Consider the following 15,874-nt stretch of genomic DNA (forward strand, 5'->3'; position numbering starts at 1 on the left):
TTGGCATTTCTTGGTGATGCTCTAATGCTGTGAATGGAGCTGCCAGCTGAGCCTGCCCAGTTCTTCTAAAGGCTTTCAGGTGGTTTTGCTTCTATGGGCAGGTTTAAGTCCTCTTGAATCTTGAAGTCATCTTCATGCCCTCAGAATCTGGAGATATCTGAGCCTTTTTTGGTGTGTTATTAGTAAAGTACTTTTAGCTTCAATGTTAAATTGATTTCTAAAGTCTGCTAAAATTCAGATTTAGTAAGATACTGAAGTAGCAAAAAAAAATCTACAAAGTAATTTACTTTGATAAATCTATTGCCCAAAAAATGAATTACTATTGATTTGAAAACATGATTGATCTGCTTTATTTAGGAGATTTCAGAGGGTCCTCAGTTTTGACCTTTAGTTTTCTGGGGGCCGAGGGTTGTCTCTAAACTCTTACTTTTTGCCTCTGACCCAAGTGTTGTCCATAAATTGCCAGAGGCTGGGTTAAATTGAGTATAAAATAAATATTTCTAATAGTTAAATGTAAAATTTAAACTGACAGTACAAAGTTAGAAGTAGTAGAATACATAAAGTTGAAAGAAATAATATTTAGTGAATATAATTTACACTGATCTGTCATTCTCTGTTGATTTCAGTGACATGTGGGTGTGATGATGTAACTCCTTTGGAGTGAAAAACCCTTGCCAGTTTACATTAATAATTATTCTGACAGGATTGTCTTAGAGAGCAGAAGTCACTTTATAGGGGGTGTTTGTAATCTTTCTTGCTTTGGGATTTGTTTTTCATGATCCTTTTCTAGCTTAGGAGAAAGATCCCATTCATTTTGCAGAGGTGCTGTCTCTTTGCCATTTTGTCTTAGAGCCCAGCACTCCTTACAAGCACTAATATCTTCTGTTTGCTTCCAGAGTTAGAAAAATAACTCAGCAGTTGTCAATCTGTACTTTTTTCTGTTATTTTTATGGGAATCCTGTTAACTTCAGGGGAAGTTTAGCCTTGATGTATGTAATGTGACTAAAACCTTTTGAAAGACATCACTAAAACTGTTTAAAGACAAGTGAAAGCCCAAATGATTCCTGCTGCTACCATGAGGGAAGTTTAGGCTGTTCTGAAATTAGTAGCTTTGATTTCTCTCTGACTGTGGAAACCAATTGCTTAGAACAGCATTATTCTTTAAAGGTGGCATATTTTACTTCTGTCCTTTCCTTCACACAGTCTTCTCAGATCTTGGGTTTAGAATTTCTTTAGTACTTCCAACAGTGTGAAAAAAAAAGAGAACACCAAATCCAAGATCTTGAGGACCTATGTGTTTGTAATTATCATGTGATTATTTAGGGTATTACAAAGAAAAGAGATATTGTTGAAGTCAGGCATATGCATGCTCAGTACACCAACCTGCACATCTCTTCGCATCACCCCTCAAGAGATTATGTCAGTGTAATTATAGAATTGTCAGAGGTGATGAATAGTTAAGGGAGTTGTATTTTAAATGTGAGAATATCTTTGTAAAAAGATAATTTTCACTTTTTGAATGCATAATGCTGCTTCCTGGTTCCCTCCCTTAAAATGTTGGCATGTGCAACTGAAGTCTGTGGCTGTAATGCAGCATGTGCACCTGTGTGTCTCTGGTCCTTGTGCATGTGGCTGTCGATGTTCTATCAAGGATTTGCAATATGTGACTGTATCTCTCTCTGTCCGTCCTCAGTCAGGGCATCCCACCAAACAAAAGGCTGAAAACAGAGCAGAATCCCCTGGCTGGCTTCAGAGGTGGCACAGTACCTGTGATAATCTCCAGAAAATTAAGTCAGATGGCTGCCAGCCTTACTTGATTTTACCTTTTCCATCATGCTGGGTTGAGGGTTCAGTTTTAAATCTCACCCACTGGGTAAACAAGCACACTTGTGTGTGTAAAGAGAAAAACAGTATTAGCCAATAAACTTACAGTCTAATGACTTGAACTGGAAAGGAAAATAGTTCAAGTCAAATGGAATTAAATTATTTGGCATTTCTTCTGTGAGGACAGAAATATCCATTTCCAGATTTTGGATTCAGTTCTGAACGAAACATTTATGAAATATCTGTTATTTCACAAAGGACAGAATTCCCAGTTTTGTCCAGTTTGGTGAGTGTGTGGAATCTCTCCTGCTGGCATCCTCCTGCTGCTGGCAGGACAGGAACAGCAGACTAGAGATTCACCTGCTCTCCCATAGTTTGAAGAAGAGCAGCCACATTAGTGGCTGACAGACTGAGGTTTAGCTTGTTCATTGGAACTCTGGGCAGTGCTCAGTCCCAGCTCTAGGACTGGAGCTGTGCACAACTCAGCCCTACAAGAAAACCAGCTGCTCTTTGGCTGCAGTCTGACATCAAACTGACTCATTCTGGTGTCATGGGAGCTTCAGGTAGCTTGCTTGTGGGGTCAGTCTGTCAAATATAAAATCTTTCCTTGTAAGTGGAGTTGCTGGAAACTAAGGCAGCAAGTCTTCCAACTGCACTTGTCCCGTTGGTTGCAGTGTTGTGTATTTTGATCTGGGACTGAGTATTTACCATGCCATAGCAGCACTTCAGGCTGGCTGTACAGAGATTTTGGGAAGATTTAGTCTTTGTGAGGAAGGCCTTGAAGATTAAAAGGCTCAAGTACTAAATTTCACTGTGATTAATAACACAGACAGAAAGTACTGAAACCTTCTAAATAATAGAGAACCTGATACCTGTTCACTTCACTATACTTTCTAGACCTTTGTAAGACCCTTCTGAAAACACAAATAGATGGAAAAAAAAAGTGTGAATTTGTGCATGTACATCCCATGGGCATGCATATATTACATGTGCATGTCTGTATACACTTAGATGGATACATGCATGTAACAACAGAATTTTGTTATATGTAAGTATCACACAGATACTTAAGCATTTTTTGTGGTATTTTAATACAGTGACAGCTATTTCACCTTTTTTTTTCCTTTTTGGGCCAACCCAAAAATTACATCCATTAGCACAGCCATCTTTTTGCTGTGGCTTGGTACTTATGTTGTCTGCTCTTCTCTGATGAGAAGCTTTGGTGGTGAGGTGCCATGAACAGACGTGCACACTCCTCTCTTGGTGGTGCTTCCCTCACTTAACTTCACGCCTCTCTCCTTTCTTCCCCCCCACCCCTTCCCCATGGAACCTCACTCTTGCATAACCCAGCACGGACTTCACGGAGCGTTTCAACCCCAATGTCCTGAAGGACTCTGCCCTGTCTACCCACAAACCCATTGAGGTGAAGGGCCTTGGCGGCAAGGCTACCATAATTCACGCGCAGTATAACACCCCGATCAGCATGTATTCCCAGGATGCTATCATGGATGCAATTGCAGGCCAGGCACAAGCCCAGGGTGGAGAATTTGCTGGGTAAGGTTATTTCCTTCTGTGGAATGCTCTTTCTCTGCATGGTACTTGTAACATCCCTACCTGCATGAAACATTTTCTCTTTCTGAACTTCTTTTCTTTTTTCCTGGGGTATATTACACATGAAAAATGTGTATCAATCCTAGACAGTGTCCAAAAGCACTTTCTTGTTTTGAAGTTAGAAGGATGGATCACTAGAAAATCATATCATGGCTTGCTGTTGGAGGGGACCTTAAAGATCATCTAGTTCCAACCCCCTACCATGGAGGGGTTAATTTTAAAGGGTACCTTAATTTAACCTAGATTTTTTTGGTATTCCTCCTAGAACTGGTAAACCCCACAAAAATACATCTAATGCTCTGTATATGATATTGGATAGCTTTTCATTCCTGACAACTATGATTTATTATAGTCACTATTACATGCATAGCTCAGAAAGGACAGAAAAATGGGGTGGAATTGTTACTGAGATGTAGATGAAGAATGAAAAATATTTATTTAGTGCTGGCTACTGTTTTGTTCTTCAGGATGGAGTGTTTTGCTATATTTTTTTATGTATGTTTACATACAGTATATGTGTTTTACACAGATCCTTTGGACTATGGCAAAATCCACTGATCTTTAATAACTCTGCTTTTCCAATGCATGTTTCTGGAAATCTTATCTGATTTACTTATCCAGACTTGTAATAACTTTACTGAAATTATATATGCAATAAATGTAGCCAGGTTTCTCTTTTACTGGGTGCACTTCTACCCAAAATAGAAATTGCTTTCCTTTGACTTGACACCAAAATACAGGTATAGCAACACACTTTAACGTAGTTTCTTTTTCATATTCATTAGCTGGAGGCTTATTTAAAATGAGGATGGTTTATGTATTTGCTGTTCTCCCTTTGCTGGCCATTTTTCTCTCTATTTTATAATTACTTTTCTTTTCTGCTAACTTTTTGCACCAATACTGTTGTTCATCACAGCTCTCTCCCCTGATGGATCACAAGCAATACCTTTGGCTGGCTTTGGCCATGACTCAGTGAATCTCCACAGGTGTTGAGTAGACTCATATTTCCAATTAGTGAAGTACAAAGAAGTTCATTGGTGTTCTTTATAAGGGTTCACATCTTCCACAGGCATAGATTATAGGAGACATTTTATTATACACTGGCACTTCCTATTAAGTGCTGTAGCATTATATGATGCAAATAGCAATGTTTTAAAAATGTACCTATTTAAAAGATCAGATGATTATAAAGTTAATGCTGAATATGTGTATCCTTTTCATTTTATAAATTTCCTTTTGTTTCCTCTGTGATATTCTGAACTTTAATTTGCAGTGGAAACCAAGATGCTCTTTAGCTTGCTTAATCAATCAAGTCTGAGTTAAGATTATGCTTAATGTGGAAGTATTTGTATGAGAAGTTTTTAATAGAAAAGCTGACCAGCAGCAAATTGTGTGCTGATTGATTTTGTCTCAATTACCAGCCTATAATTTGGTCTTGGTTCTTTATTAATAATCTCAGTCCTTTTCATTTTCCCCAAGTGTCTGTAGGGTGGTAAGCACACTCAGACTGCACATCTAAAGGGCAGACAGCAGCTGGGAACAATTTACTTATTTTATCAATGATGAAGGACAGACAGGCTTAAGATAAGAACTAATTTTCTAGTTTGACCATTTGAAATCAGTGATGTTGTAACTTCATGAGTTCAGTCAGGCTCTTGTCACTTAGAAATAAGTCTTACTGGATCACCATGGAAAACATAAAGGGAAGAACAGAATTACTCATACTCAAATTCTATGCTGAAACTTAAAAGTAGAAAATTTTGAATGCCCTGGCTTTATATATTTTCCTACTCTTTGTTTTTCTGTTTTAATTGATCTTGCTAAATCAAGAATCAAGTGGCTGCAGCAAAACCATGTGGACAGTGCATTTTCAGTACATTCATGTCAAACCACTTCTAAATTCCATTATGCAGTTTTAGCCAAATTCACAAGCTGTATAAAGACATAAATCCAGCACCTTTATCAGGGATAAGGTTTGACAGTTGAAGTAGAAGAATCAATAATGTGATTGTACAAACTAAGTTCTTGTGTGTCCTCTACAATAAGTCAACTTTGCTGGCTATTTTCCAGTCTACATTAACTTTCGTTTGTTGGGTCGTGGGGTTTCTATCTCTTAAGAGCTTTTTTTAAAATAGCTGGAATCAATCTAATAGCTGATGTCATAATATTTCGTTGTATGTCTACATCAAGGGTAGAACACTGCAGTGTTCCTAAGTTTTTACTTAATACCTACCAAAATTAAATCTGAATAATGACTCCAGGGAGTGGTTCACATAGTAAACCACAATTTATAATGAACTCAAAAAAATAAAATCCCATTGGTGCTTATTCAGAGATTTGACTGTCTTTAAAGCTTGTTTTAATGTTAAGAATATGTGACTTAAATGGTAGTAAAAAAAAAAAAGGAAAATTATTTTTATTGACTCATATTAGAATACCTTAGTCTCTAGAATAAAAACCTCCAACAGCTCTAACCCTTTTGGGAAGAGGGTTTTTTTCCAATAGCATCAGTTTAAAAAAATATGCTTAAAGATGCATGATATTTGTGAACATCTGCACCCAGATGGAAAGAAATTAAATTACAAAGAGGTATAACAGAGGTATTAACATGGTTATGTGCATCTTTAGGTTGTCTTTAAGGATCAACTGTCACATTTAGGTTTATGAAATGCTCATAATCAGTGATGTGCTCTATTTTACACTTCCACGCTGAGTGGCTCATAGATCTTAGTTGCTCACCCACAATATAATTATGTTTTTTAAAAAAGAAAAAGGCCTGCTGAATTAAAGACAGAGTTGGAAGTACTCCAATGTATTGCATTAATTTAGTTCAATTTATATGAGCATGTTTTACTCTGCTGGGGAGGTTAATTCACCAAGCTCCATTTCCTGCCTTAATCATCTACCATACGGATATTAATATATCATATTAATGCCACACATTGCTACTGTGAAATTTGTAGTCCAGCCTCCAGCTCTAGTTTTTTAACAATGCTTGAGTTAATGGCATATCTATACATAAACTGTTGAACTGCTTTTTTGTACAGTGGTCATAATATGAGAAGAAAGCATTTGCGGTAGAGGATTTAAATAGAGGAATTTGAACTGTCTGTGCCTGGCACACCGCTGCTGCCACAGTGGTCGGTGGCTCAAATCAGCAGCACTGTCTATCTAGTGGTTTATTGTCCACTTTAGAACAGTGTTCAGCTGGGAATTTTTCTGTCCCATACAGCAGGTTTTTAAGCTTCCACAAAATTAAGAAGTTAGTGTGGGGATATAAAGTTAACTGTTGACCCACATCAGACAGTCACTTCTGGTATTCATAAGGGGCAGGTTCTGGGTGTGAAGCACCCTGAAGCGCCTTGGGGACTTGAAAACAGGGTGATCTTTTGGGGAACTTTAATGTGACAGAACTTTCAGCATAGCCAAGTGTCAGAAACATCAGCAGAGCAGTGCCGAGGGTGTTGCTGTGACTTACTGTTGCTATTGCAGAGAATCTCTTTTCCATGCAAAGACTATTCCTGCAGAAGGGAGGAGAAGGCAAAACTCACTACTGTGCTTTCTTTCCTGCCTCAGCAAGCCTTTCAGCCATGTGTGATGGGCCAGAAGAGGAGGACTGCTGCTCTTTCTCCCCTCTTCCACCTAAAGAAGGCTATGGTGCCACTTTGTCCATTGCTGCAAACTGGAGCAGCACTAATGGAAGCCACTGATGGCACAGCCTTCCCAAAATAAACAAGTCTGTATTCTGCCTTCTGTACCTGCTAGAGTAAGGATTGTGGTTAGGAAACATGAGCTAAAAAAGGAGCTGGAAAATAACTGCTTCCTCCTACAGGCCATCTTTCACACTGAGGGACTTTTTTGCATAACTTGTATGTTTAATGGCAGAGCTTAAACTGAAGAGTCAAGTTTTTCTCGAAATTCACCTTTCTAAGCTGTGTTGCACCCCACAGCTGATTGTGCTGAAACACACAAAAAACTTATCTGGGGCTTGTACTTTGGTGGCTCCTTGAGAAAGTGAAAAGCTTGCATATATGAGGGTTATGAAGGACATAAATACATGCTATCATGTGTAAATCCATAAAACCAGTGTATATTACATACTGCTGAAGAAGAGGATTGTGTCAGCTGGGAAATAATGATATTTAAAGCACTACCAGGTAACATTTTTCATCCCACTGTCTGTAGGATGTCAGACATACTTCCTGTTTTTTTCATGATTCCTCTCAGGCTTTGAAACCACAAACCCAACTTCTCTGTAGATTTTCTCTGCACAGTGATATCTTAGAGAGCACTAACTTCGAGCCTGAACCAAGGAAGTAACTGTTGGACCAAATGGTCCTTAACTTTTAACAGAACTGTTTCTCAGTTTTCTTGAAGTTGAGCTTCCTGCTTGCAAAGCTCTTTATGGAATAGCATAAAACTGTTACAATAAATCACTTCCTCAGAAATAGACCTTGTATTTAGAGCAGCCATGGAGCCAAGTTGCTCCAAGCACACATCATCCCCTAAGTGTATATTTGTGCAGCTCTCTTAATAGTTAATTTTAATTCTGCTATGCAGAAGGTATTTTCACTGGGAAAAAAAAAGCTGTGAGGTTACAAAGCCTGTTTCTAGCCTGTGTCATAAATCAGAGAGACTACCTCACTTGTGCTACAGACCTGTGTAGCTTTGATTTTAGGTGTGCACGACTGGATATATCACTTTGCAAGATGATTAAGCATGTAAGACTCTGAGATACATTCTGTCATTAAAGATTTCATATACTATTTATATATGCAAGCCTGAAGTGCAAGTCTAGACTTCCTGTGCTTCACATGTTTAGTAGACAATGAGTCTAGACTATGGCAGATGGAAGTTTAATTTAGTTTAAAAAAGAATCATCTCTAGAAAAAGCTATAAAACCTTACCACATTATTTTTATAATGAAATACGCATTTATTTCTAATTCCGACTTTAAGGTACACTGGCCCAACATGAAGTCATTTTTATAAGAAATAATATGGAACAAAAATGGTCAGAAAAATAAATGGTTTTGCCTGGCATACTCACCTTTATCACCACATATTATTCTAACCACTATACACTTGTGTGCCTGCATTGACTGAGGAATCATGAACAGGTATTTCCTAGCAGATTTGAATGATAACAGGCCCTTTCAGAGACAGAATGAGCCATAACATAAAATTGATCTATGTATTTTTTAAAGAAGGGGTAATTTCAAAGCCACGTTGGGGATGGCTGGGTGAGAAACTGAGATCAGAGAGCTGCTTCCAACATTTCCCTTTCTGAATTGCAGTACCCTCCCTTTAAAGGATCCTCATGTAGACAGTGCCTCTCCGGTGTATCAGGCTGTGCTTAAAACTCAGAACAAGCCTGAGGATGAGAGCGAGGACTGGAGCCGTCGCTCTGCCAACCTGCAGTCCAAGTCCTTCCGCATCCTTGCCCAGATGACTGGAACTGAGTACAGTAAGTTGAAAGACAAAACATGCCTCTCATCCTAATTTTAGATTCATGTCTTTCCTCACTGCCCTGGTATTGACCACTGATACTCAGGGAATACTCCTGTCCAGGCTCATGTAGTTGTCAGCAAGGGTGGAGATCCTGGATGTAACTTGAGGGTATTTAGAAATCAAAGTGAACAATCTCATCTTATGCTTTATGAAGAAAATTCTTTGATCTGCCAAGGGTATCACCATGAAAGTGTAACAGATTGTACAGTAAATGAGCATTTGGGACCCTATAGTTACTCCTACTTACAAATTGAGTCTCTGTAGTGCAATCTTTGGGTTTCCTGCAGCCTAAACACACAGAGCTGTCCATTCTTTAGACAAAAATTAAACAAGTCATGTCTCCTTTAGGAGTCTTTCATAGAAGTGATTTCTGGAGGTCAAAAAAATTAATCAATCACCATTTGTATGGAATCTATGGCTCTGCCAGCCCAGTTATCTAAACCTAGATCTGATATGAGTGTCACGGAGCTTTAAGCTTTGTTGATTGTTGCCTGGGGAAAAGTTTTTATGGCTACCTGGTACTAAGCTCACAGGTGGTTTCTGATGTAGAGAGGAAGGAAGGTTGGGGCCTTTTCCCATGTCAGGAGGAAATACTTAATATTTCCTTCCCCCATTAATGTGCTGCTGCTGTCTCTTCTGCTTTGTACTAAACATCAGGACCTTTCTGTAGAATCATTGCCTACAGCAATGTGAAACATTGCTAATAGTGAATGGGAAAGTAGTTGTAATAGCTACCTTCCTCTTAACATCCTCCTTCCTGTCCCTAGGGAACTGTTCCACTTTTTGTTCTTGCAAATTCCACTGCTGCAAAACCTTTAGATAGGCTTTTGATAAGTTGCTAAAGAATTTAAAATAGCATAAAGCAAATCCCTTTCTTTCTGTTTTTTAACGGAAACATTTTTTCTACAGTGCAAGATCCAGATGAAGAAGCCCTGAGGAGGTCAAGGTAGGCAACTCCCTGTGAAAAATGCAGCTTTCTCCTTCCTGATAACCCAATAATGTTTTAAAATGGCATTAATATGAACTTCCTTTATTATATTTTTGTCCTAAAATATTCTAATGCACTTACTTAAAAATCACTAAAATTAAAGTGCTATCGTTGAGAGGCATTTGAATGAGAAAGATAACAAATCAGCATGTTTTTAGGAAAAACTGCAAAATTCCTGAAGTGTATGTTCAAGTCTGAAAGCTCTCTGCTCATGCAACTTTCCTGTACTTTACTGGGTGTGTGAATGTGATGAGTTCCAAGCCCTGTGTAACTACTTGAATGTGTGAGTGGAGAAAAATATATAATGCTGTGATAGCACTGTAATGTGAGAGCAATTTATTTGGATGATCCTCTGATTGACATTTGAGGCTCCTTAAATAATCCAGTAAAGGAGTTTTTTCCATTCATACCCATAATCATTAGTTTATGTTTTGTTTGGAATAAATATGACCTAAATGTGTAGAATATGGAAGCACAGGACTGCTTTTGCTAATGGATAAATGTATTTGTTTCATATGATGTATCAAAAACACTGAAAAAGTGGATATGTTCAGAGATATAATATGGATTTAAAGATTTATCATCATCCTGCATAGCCAGGAAATAGATGTATTAAAGATTCTTATGTTGAGCTTAAAAACTGCAGTTGAATCAGGAGCGTTCTACGTGCAATCCTTAGTTTCTGTTTGCATACTTCAATCCCTGTTTCACTTTAGCTTGTCTAAGCCACCGGCTGGGTTTGTGATGTGTTTGGTACTCAATCCACCTCTTCTTTTTCTATTCTATATTTTACTGCCCTTTGGGTTCTTTAAAGGTTCTGATCTTTTGATCACAATGCAGTTTACAAATGTTGAATCAGTGAGAAAGATATCTGCTGTCTTCCCTGTGAGAATACAAGAATGCTTTCAGTTGGTGTTTGCTATAAACCCTCTGTTGCAGTTCGCCCAAGTTCATGGCTGGGTGCCTGAACATCAGGCTTGACATTATAGCCATCCCTCAGGGATTTATTTCTTCCCTCTAATGTGCAAGCCTAATTCTCATTACATGTATTGTGCATTATCTGTTTTGATGTAATAGCACATACCCAAATCCTTACTATGATGGGATTTAAAGCATTGTGCTGAACTTAACAGTGCCCCATTCATATCTGAGAGTAATATGTGGTTTTAAAGAAATAATCTCTCTAGGTGTAATCTATGGCTTTGGGAAATACAAAACAGTGGAAACTTTACATGGTGTGAGATAAGTTGACTATAATTATCTGATAACACATCAACATGTGTAAATTGCACGTTCTATCCAAGTGTAACTCCAAATAAATGACTATATCCACTGTGCTTTGCACATTTTCTGCAGTCTTTCGGTATCACTGTGTTATCCTTTTCTTGCCCAAGGATACTTCTGGTTTTGTTTAGGCACGGCTGAATAGGTTTAAGGTGTGCATTTACAGTAGAGGCATATGGGAGCATATATAGGTAGTTACGCAGGGACAGTGCAGCTGCTGTAAGATCTGGTGCAAGGAATAAAACGGGGTCTTCTTCCTGCCCCACTGACAGTGCTGGCACCATCTGGGTGCTTGATGCCCACCTCAAACACTGGACACACTCCAGTGGGGATTTGGCAGCAGGGCCCTGGCTGTGCAGGCATCCATCACTGTGGCCTCAGGCAGGCTGTGAGCAATCTTTCTCTGGTGCTTTCTCTTGTCTTTTTGTGTCAGCTCTGCAGTGTAGCCAGCAGGAATTGCATGGAATGGTGATCAGGTTTCTTACAAACACTTAGGAGTGGGGGGAGGAAAGATGTAGCTTATTTTTGGCAGAACTGTTTTACATAAAAATAGTCACTTTTAGATTGCTGATTCCAATTTCATGACATATGTTCAAAAAAAAACCCATAAAATTTGGGAATTTTCGGGTGGCAGAATATTCCTTTCAGTTAATATTGATGAGTGTGTTGCATGACTGTCCTTTGCTCATGCTGTTGCTATTTTGAAGGCACACATAAAAGTATAACTTGCTATGAAAACTTTTCATTGCTGGTGTGATGATTGTTGTGGAATATTTTCTGGAGAGATGGGATCCATTTCAAGCCAAACAGATGTTTCTGAATATCTTTTTCTTGAGTGGAGGGTGTATCTTGAAAACAGTAAGGAGTTCTTAAATTACATATCAGACCCACTGGAGTGAGTATATTCCGGTGTAGCTGGAAAAAAAATACCATCAGGAAGTTTAAGCTAGGAATACTTTGTATCTCTTAATTACCTAAAAGCATTAAAAATAGTTTGAGAAGTCATACATCAAGACTCCTTTAGGACTGTTACTTGCATGGCACTGTGTTATTAAGAGCAAAAGATTTAGAAATATCAGTGAATTTGTTGGCATCTACTCTGTTTATTGTTTTGTGCTTTCCTCAGCCTGAGGAGTAAAACCAGCCCAGTCTGCTCCTTTCTGTTTGGCTGATTTCACTCTCAAGTTCCATTGCATTAACACAATTAATTGTCTTGTGTTTTGAGTGCAAATAATGAGGAAAAAATGACTGCAAAAAGTTTTGCAAATAATGAGAATATTTTGTTTTTTATTCTGTTTGATATACTTCTCCTTGACTGTGCTATCATCTCACATCCTCCTTTGTCCCCCTTTTTATGTACAGAAGCTGAATTCAAACAGCATCTAGAAAAGATTAATCCTGAGAGGTGCTGAACATGGCTCGAGCACCCCAGTCCGCAGTCAGGGGTGGCAGGAGGTGGCCAATACTTCATAGGACTTTGTTTTGAATATCCCCTGTTGTTCTGCTTTGTGACACAAATGACCAGAAATATCTATGCAAATGTCAACATTAATACTCACTAATTCTGAGTAAGCTGTAGAAAAGTATTGCTGAAACCTGGGGTTGGTGGTCCTTGCAGGAAGGACAGCAGGTAATATATGTGCTGACCTAGGTGTTACAGAATGGGGAATATTTGCATTCATTTTGCACTTGTATGAGTTAAATTTCACTGGCTCCTCAGTTGTGTGAGAGGGAGGGAAAAGCCAAGAGAAACTGCTGGGAGAAAAACAATGGGATTGCACTGCATTTCTAGCAAAAGCAGCCCTGTAATACCAAGTACAAGTCAAAGAGCAAGAAGTTGTATCGAGTTCTCAGAAATAAACCACTGCAAAACCTTTCACGCATGGTCCAAAAATCATCGTCCAGCCTTCACTATGCTGATTTGAAAGCTGAGGAAAAAAATCCAAATAAATTGCCGTTGCCCTAGTTGTAAGGCAGGGGAGTGGTAGCCATGGTCCCTAACCCCTTTCTTTCTCCCTCCTTTCTTTCTTCTGTGTATGTGTGTCTCTCTCTGTCTCTCTCTTTCCTCATGCCACAGGGAGAGGTTTGAAACGGAACGTAACAGCCCACGCTTTGCCAAATTGCGCAACTGGCATCACGGCCTGTCCGCGCAGCTCCTTAATGTTAAAAGCTAAAGGGCCCCAGTCAGAGCAAACAGCAGAGAGCCACAGTAACACATTAACTGCTGGCCTGACTTAGAGCCTGAGCGTGCCCCTCGTGCAAAGATGTACTGCTAGGCAGTAGGTTTCTGCTGTTAGCCTCTTAGCCATACACTGTCACCTAAGGTGAAATCATGATGAACCCAGGTCGTGTTCTTCATGATAAAGTAGTTTAGCTTTTTTTCCCTTTATTATCTCAAACTTCAGTATACAGCAACACATCACTATTGTAGTCTCTTGACTTTAATTCTAGAAGAAAATGAGAGGGAAGTTATTAATAGTACTTCTTTAGGAGGAAAAAGAATGAGATTTTCACAGAGTTTTACTGATGTGAAAGTAATGAAATAGGAGAAAGAAAGTTGAAAAGGAAAACTGATTGGCCTAGACTTTGCTACATGTATAACACATTTAGTTTGCATAGTTGAATGATGCTGTTTGAAATAAGGTATTAGCAATGTGAAGTTATATTTCAGTATATTATACTGGCACAAGTCATTTCTTGAAGCCATTGCTGTAAGTTTTGTTTTGGAAACTTAAATTTATCATTATATAAAAGAGAGCTGGGGTTGCTCAGGATCTGCAAGGAAATGCCATTTTGCTTGAGGTGATTTAGGAGTGAGAAGAATATATCATACTGCTGGTGCACTGAAGCTTTTAAAAGCATCTTGTAAGTTTTAAGGAATATGTTGCCCATTCTGTATTGCTCTTGCCTTGACTCACATTTTTTTCTGTATATAGCAGCATGCTTTATCTCAAATAAAAGGTTTTAAAACTAAAATAATTATGTGCTTGTTTCACACAGTACTTTATTCTGTTTTAAAACAATAACTGCTTCAGCTGATTATTGAAAGAACTTTTTTCCCAAATACAACATTTGGTCAAAAAGCTTTCCATTATTAGCTATCATTATTATTGACCTTTAAGTTGTCAGAATTGGAATAAACCTGACAAAGCAGCTGAGTTAGGTACCTTTATCTGATAGCAGTGATTCCAATCAAAGGGCTTACTGCATGAGATCAGGTTGAAACTGTTACACTTTTTTCTGCTTCCAGATTTATCTCAGCAGTACATGCAAGAACCAAGTTCTTTCAAACTCCCATTTTTTTTCTTTGTTATAGAAATAAGGAAAAGCTACTGTTCATGGAGAATCTTGCCAGAATCGGCCAAATACTGAATGTTTAAAGAGTTACCATACATATATAAAACAACTAATTCCTCAGTATTAATTCAGAGTACATAAAATACATTTTAAAATACATTTCCCTTTTCTTAGCTAAATACCAGAGCACTTCAGGACATGCTACTTAATTCACAACATGCATTATGTTTTCCTTATGGTAATGCAGATTCTGATCACACCATCTTATTAGTACCTATGGTAAATTGGCATCACTGCACGAAATAAGAACAACATTTTAACATTTCCTGATTGCTGCCAGGAGCAACTTTTGATGAACCAAAGTGGTATATTTTTGTTTATGTAGAGGAAATTTTGATAGAATTTAATGTACCAATAGATAATTAAGCTTTTTTTCATAAACACAAAATGTACCTAAGTAAAAAATCTTCCACGTCTAATTTTCAACCAAATTAGATGGTTTTATGAATAAGTGGTAATACAATCTCTTCACGGTAATAACAATTATATAACAATTGTGTATCCTTAATGTTTTATGAATATAATACAGACACTATTTGTTTCCAAGAGTCCTAGTGCATGTGTTGGAATGAAAATGTCTAGATTATATCTCAGTGTTTACACTTAATGTTATTTTGAAAGGTATTTTCTAATAATAATTTTATCAGATATGAAATTAATGGAGATTTAATTAAGGAATCCCTTCCGCTTAGCTCTGCTTCAGTGGTTTTAGTGATACAAATTCAGTGCATAGAAACCGTGTAATCATATAGGGCAATAGTTTTAATCCTTTTTTCATTAGGCCACAAAATGGAATCTAATACTTTCCAAGCTTTTAGAATGTCAATTCTTTATGCAATTATAGGAGGGGGAAAAAATAGGAAAAAATTTTGAATATCTGGTAGCTTTGAGAACTTTTGCAATGATAAAGACCTTTTCTGAAGGTGCCTTCATTAATCCTTACATCAAGATTTTTACCACAACTTACTTCAACTGCTTAGTCCTGTCTCTTTTAAAAAATCTCACGAGTGATAGACTTTTTGTATTAAAACTTCCAGTGAAGTATTTCTATGTAATTTCTTTTTTATATTTACACTAGCAATTCCTCAACTCATACTCCTAAAAATTCTTCCTTTATGTTGTCATGGTGATCTTCAAATCCAGAAAATGAATGTTATATATATTTTCTGTATAACTCTGAAGAGGCCTTGTTTTGCTTCCTGAGCAGGACTTTGTCTGTAAGACAGAGAAATTGGCCTGGATTTTCACGCTACTCCATATCATTGCTAGTGATAGTAACAAACTTGGCCCCGTTAAAAAA

General features: G+C 37.9%; 1 protein-coding gene across 11 annotated transcripts in view; it reads left to right on the plus strand.

Moving 5' to 3' along the window:
• Positions 1–15,874, plus strand: part of LDB3 (LIM domain binding 3) — a 116,486-nt gene that overhangs the window by 63,236 nt on the left and 37,376 nt on the right. For 8 of the 11 annotated variants that reach the window (XM_058840694.1, XM_058840693.1, XM_058840695.1 and 5 more), the window contains 2 exons: positions 8,732–8,901; positions 9,855–9,891. In XM_058840694.1, coding sequence (XP_058696677.1) covers positions 8,732–8,901; positions 9,855–9,891 — 207 coding nt within the window. Of the gene's footprint in view, positions 1–3,174; positions 3,379–8,731; positions 8,902–9,854; positions 9,892–13,294; positions 14,197–15,874 lie in introns of those variants that run through there. The other 3 variants (XM_058840697.1, XM_058840700.1, XM_058840704.1) reach the window with 2 other exon arrangements.

The sequence above is a fragment of the Poecile atricapillus genome, chromosome 6 (genome assembly GCF_030490865.1).
Source record: "Poecile atricapillus isolate bPoeAtr1 chromosome 6, bPoeAtr1.hap1, whole genome shotgun sequence".
In the NCBI taxonomy this organism is placed as follows: Eukaryota; Metazoa; Chordata; class Aves; order Passeriformes; family Paridae; genus Poecile; species Poecile atricapillus.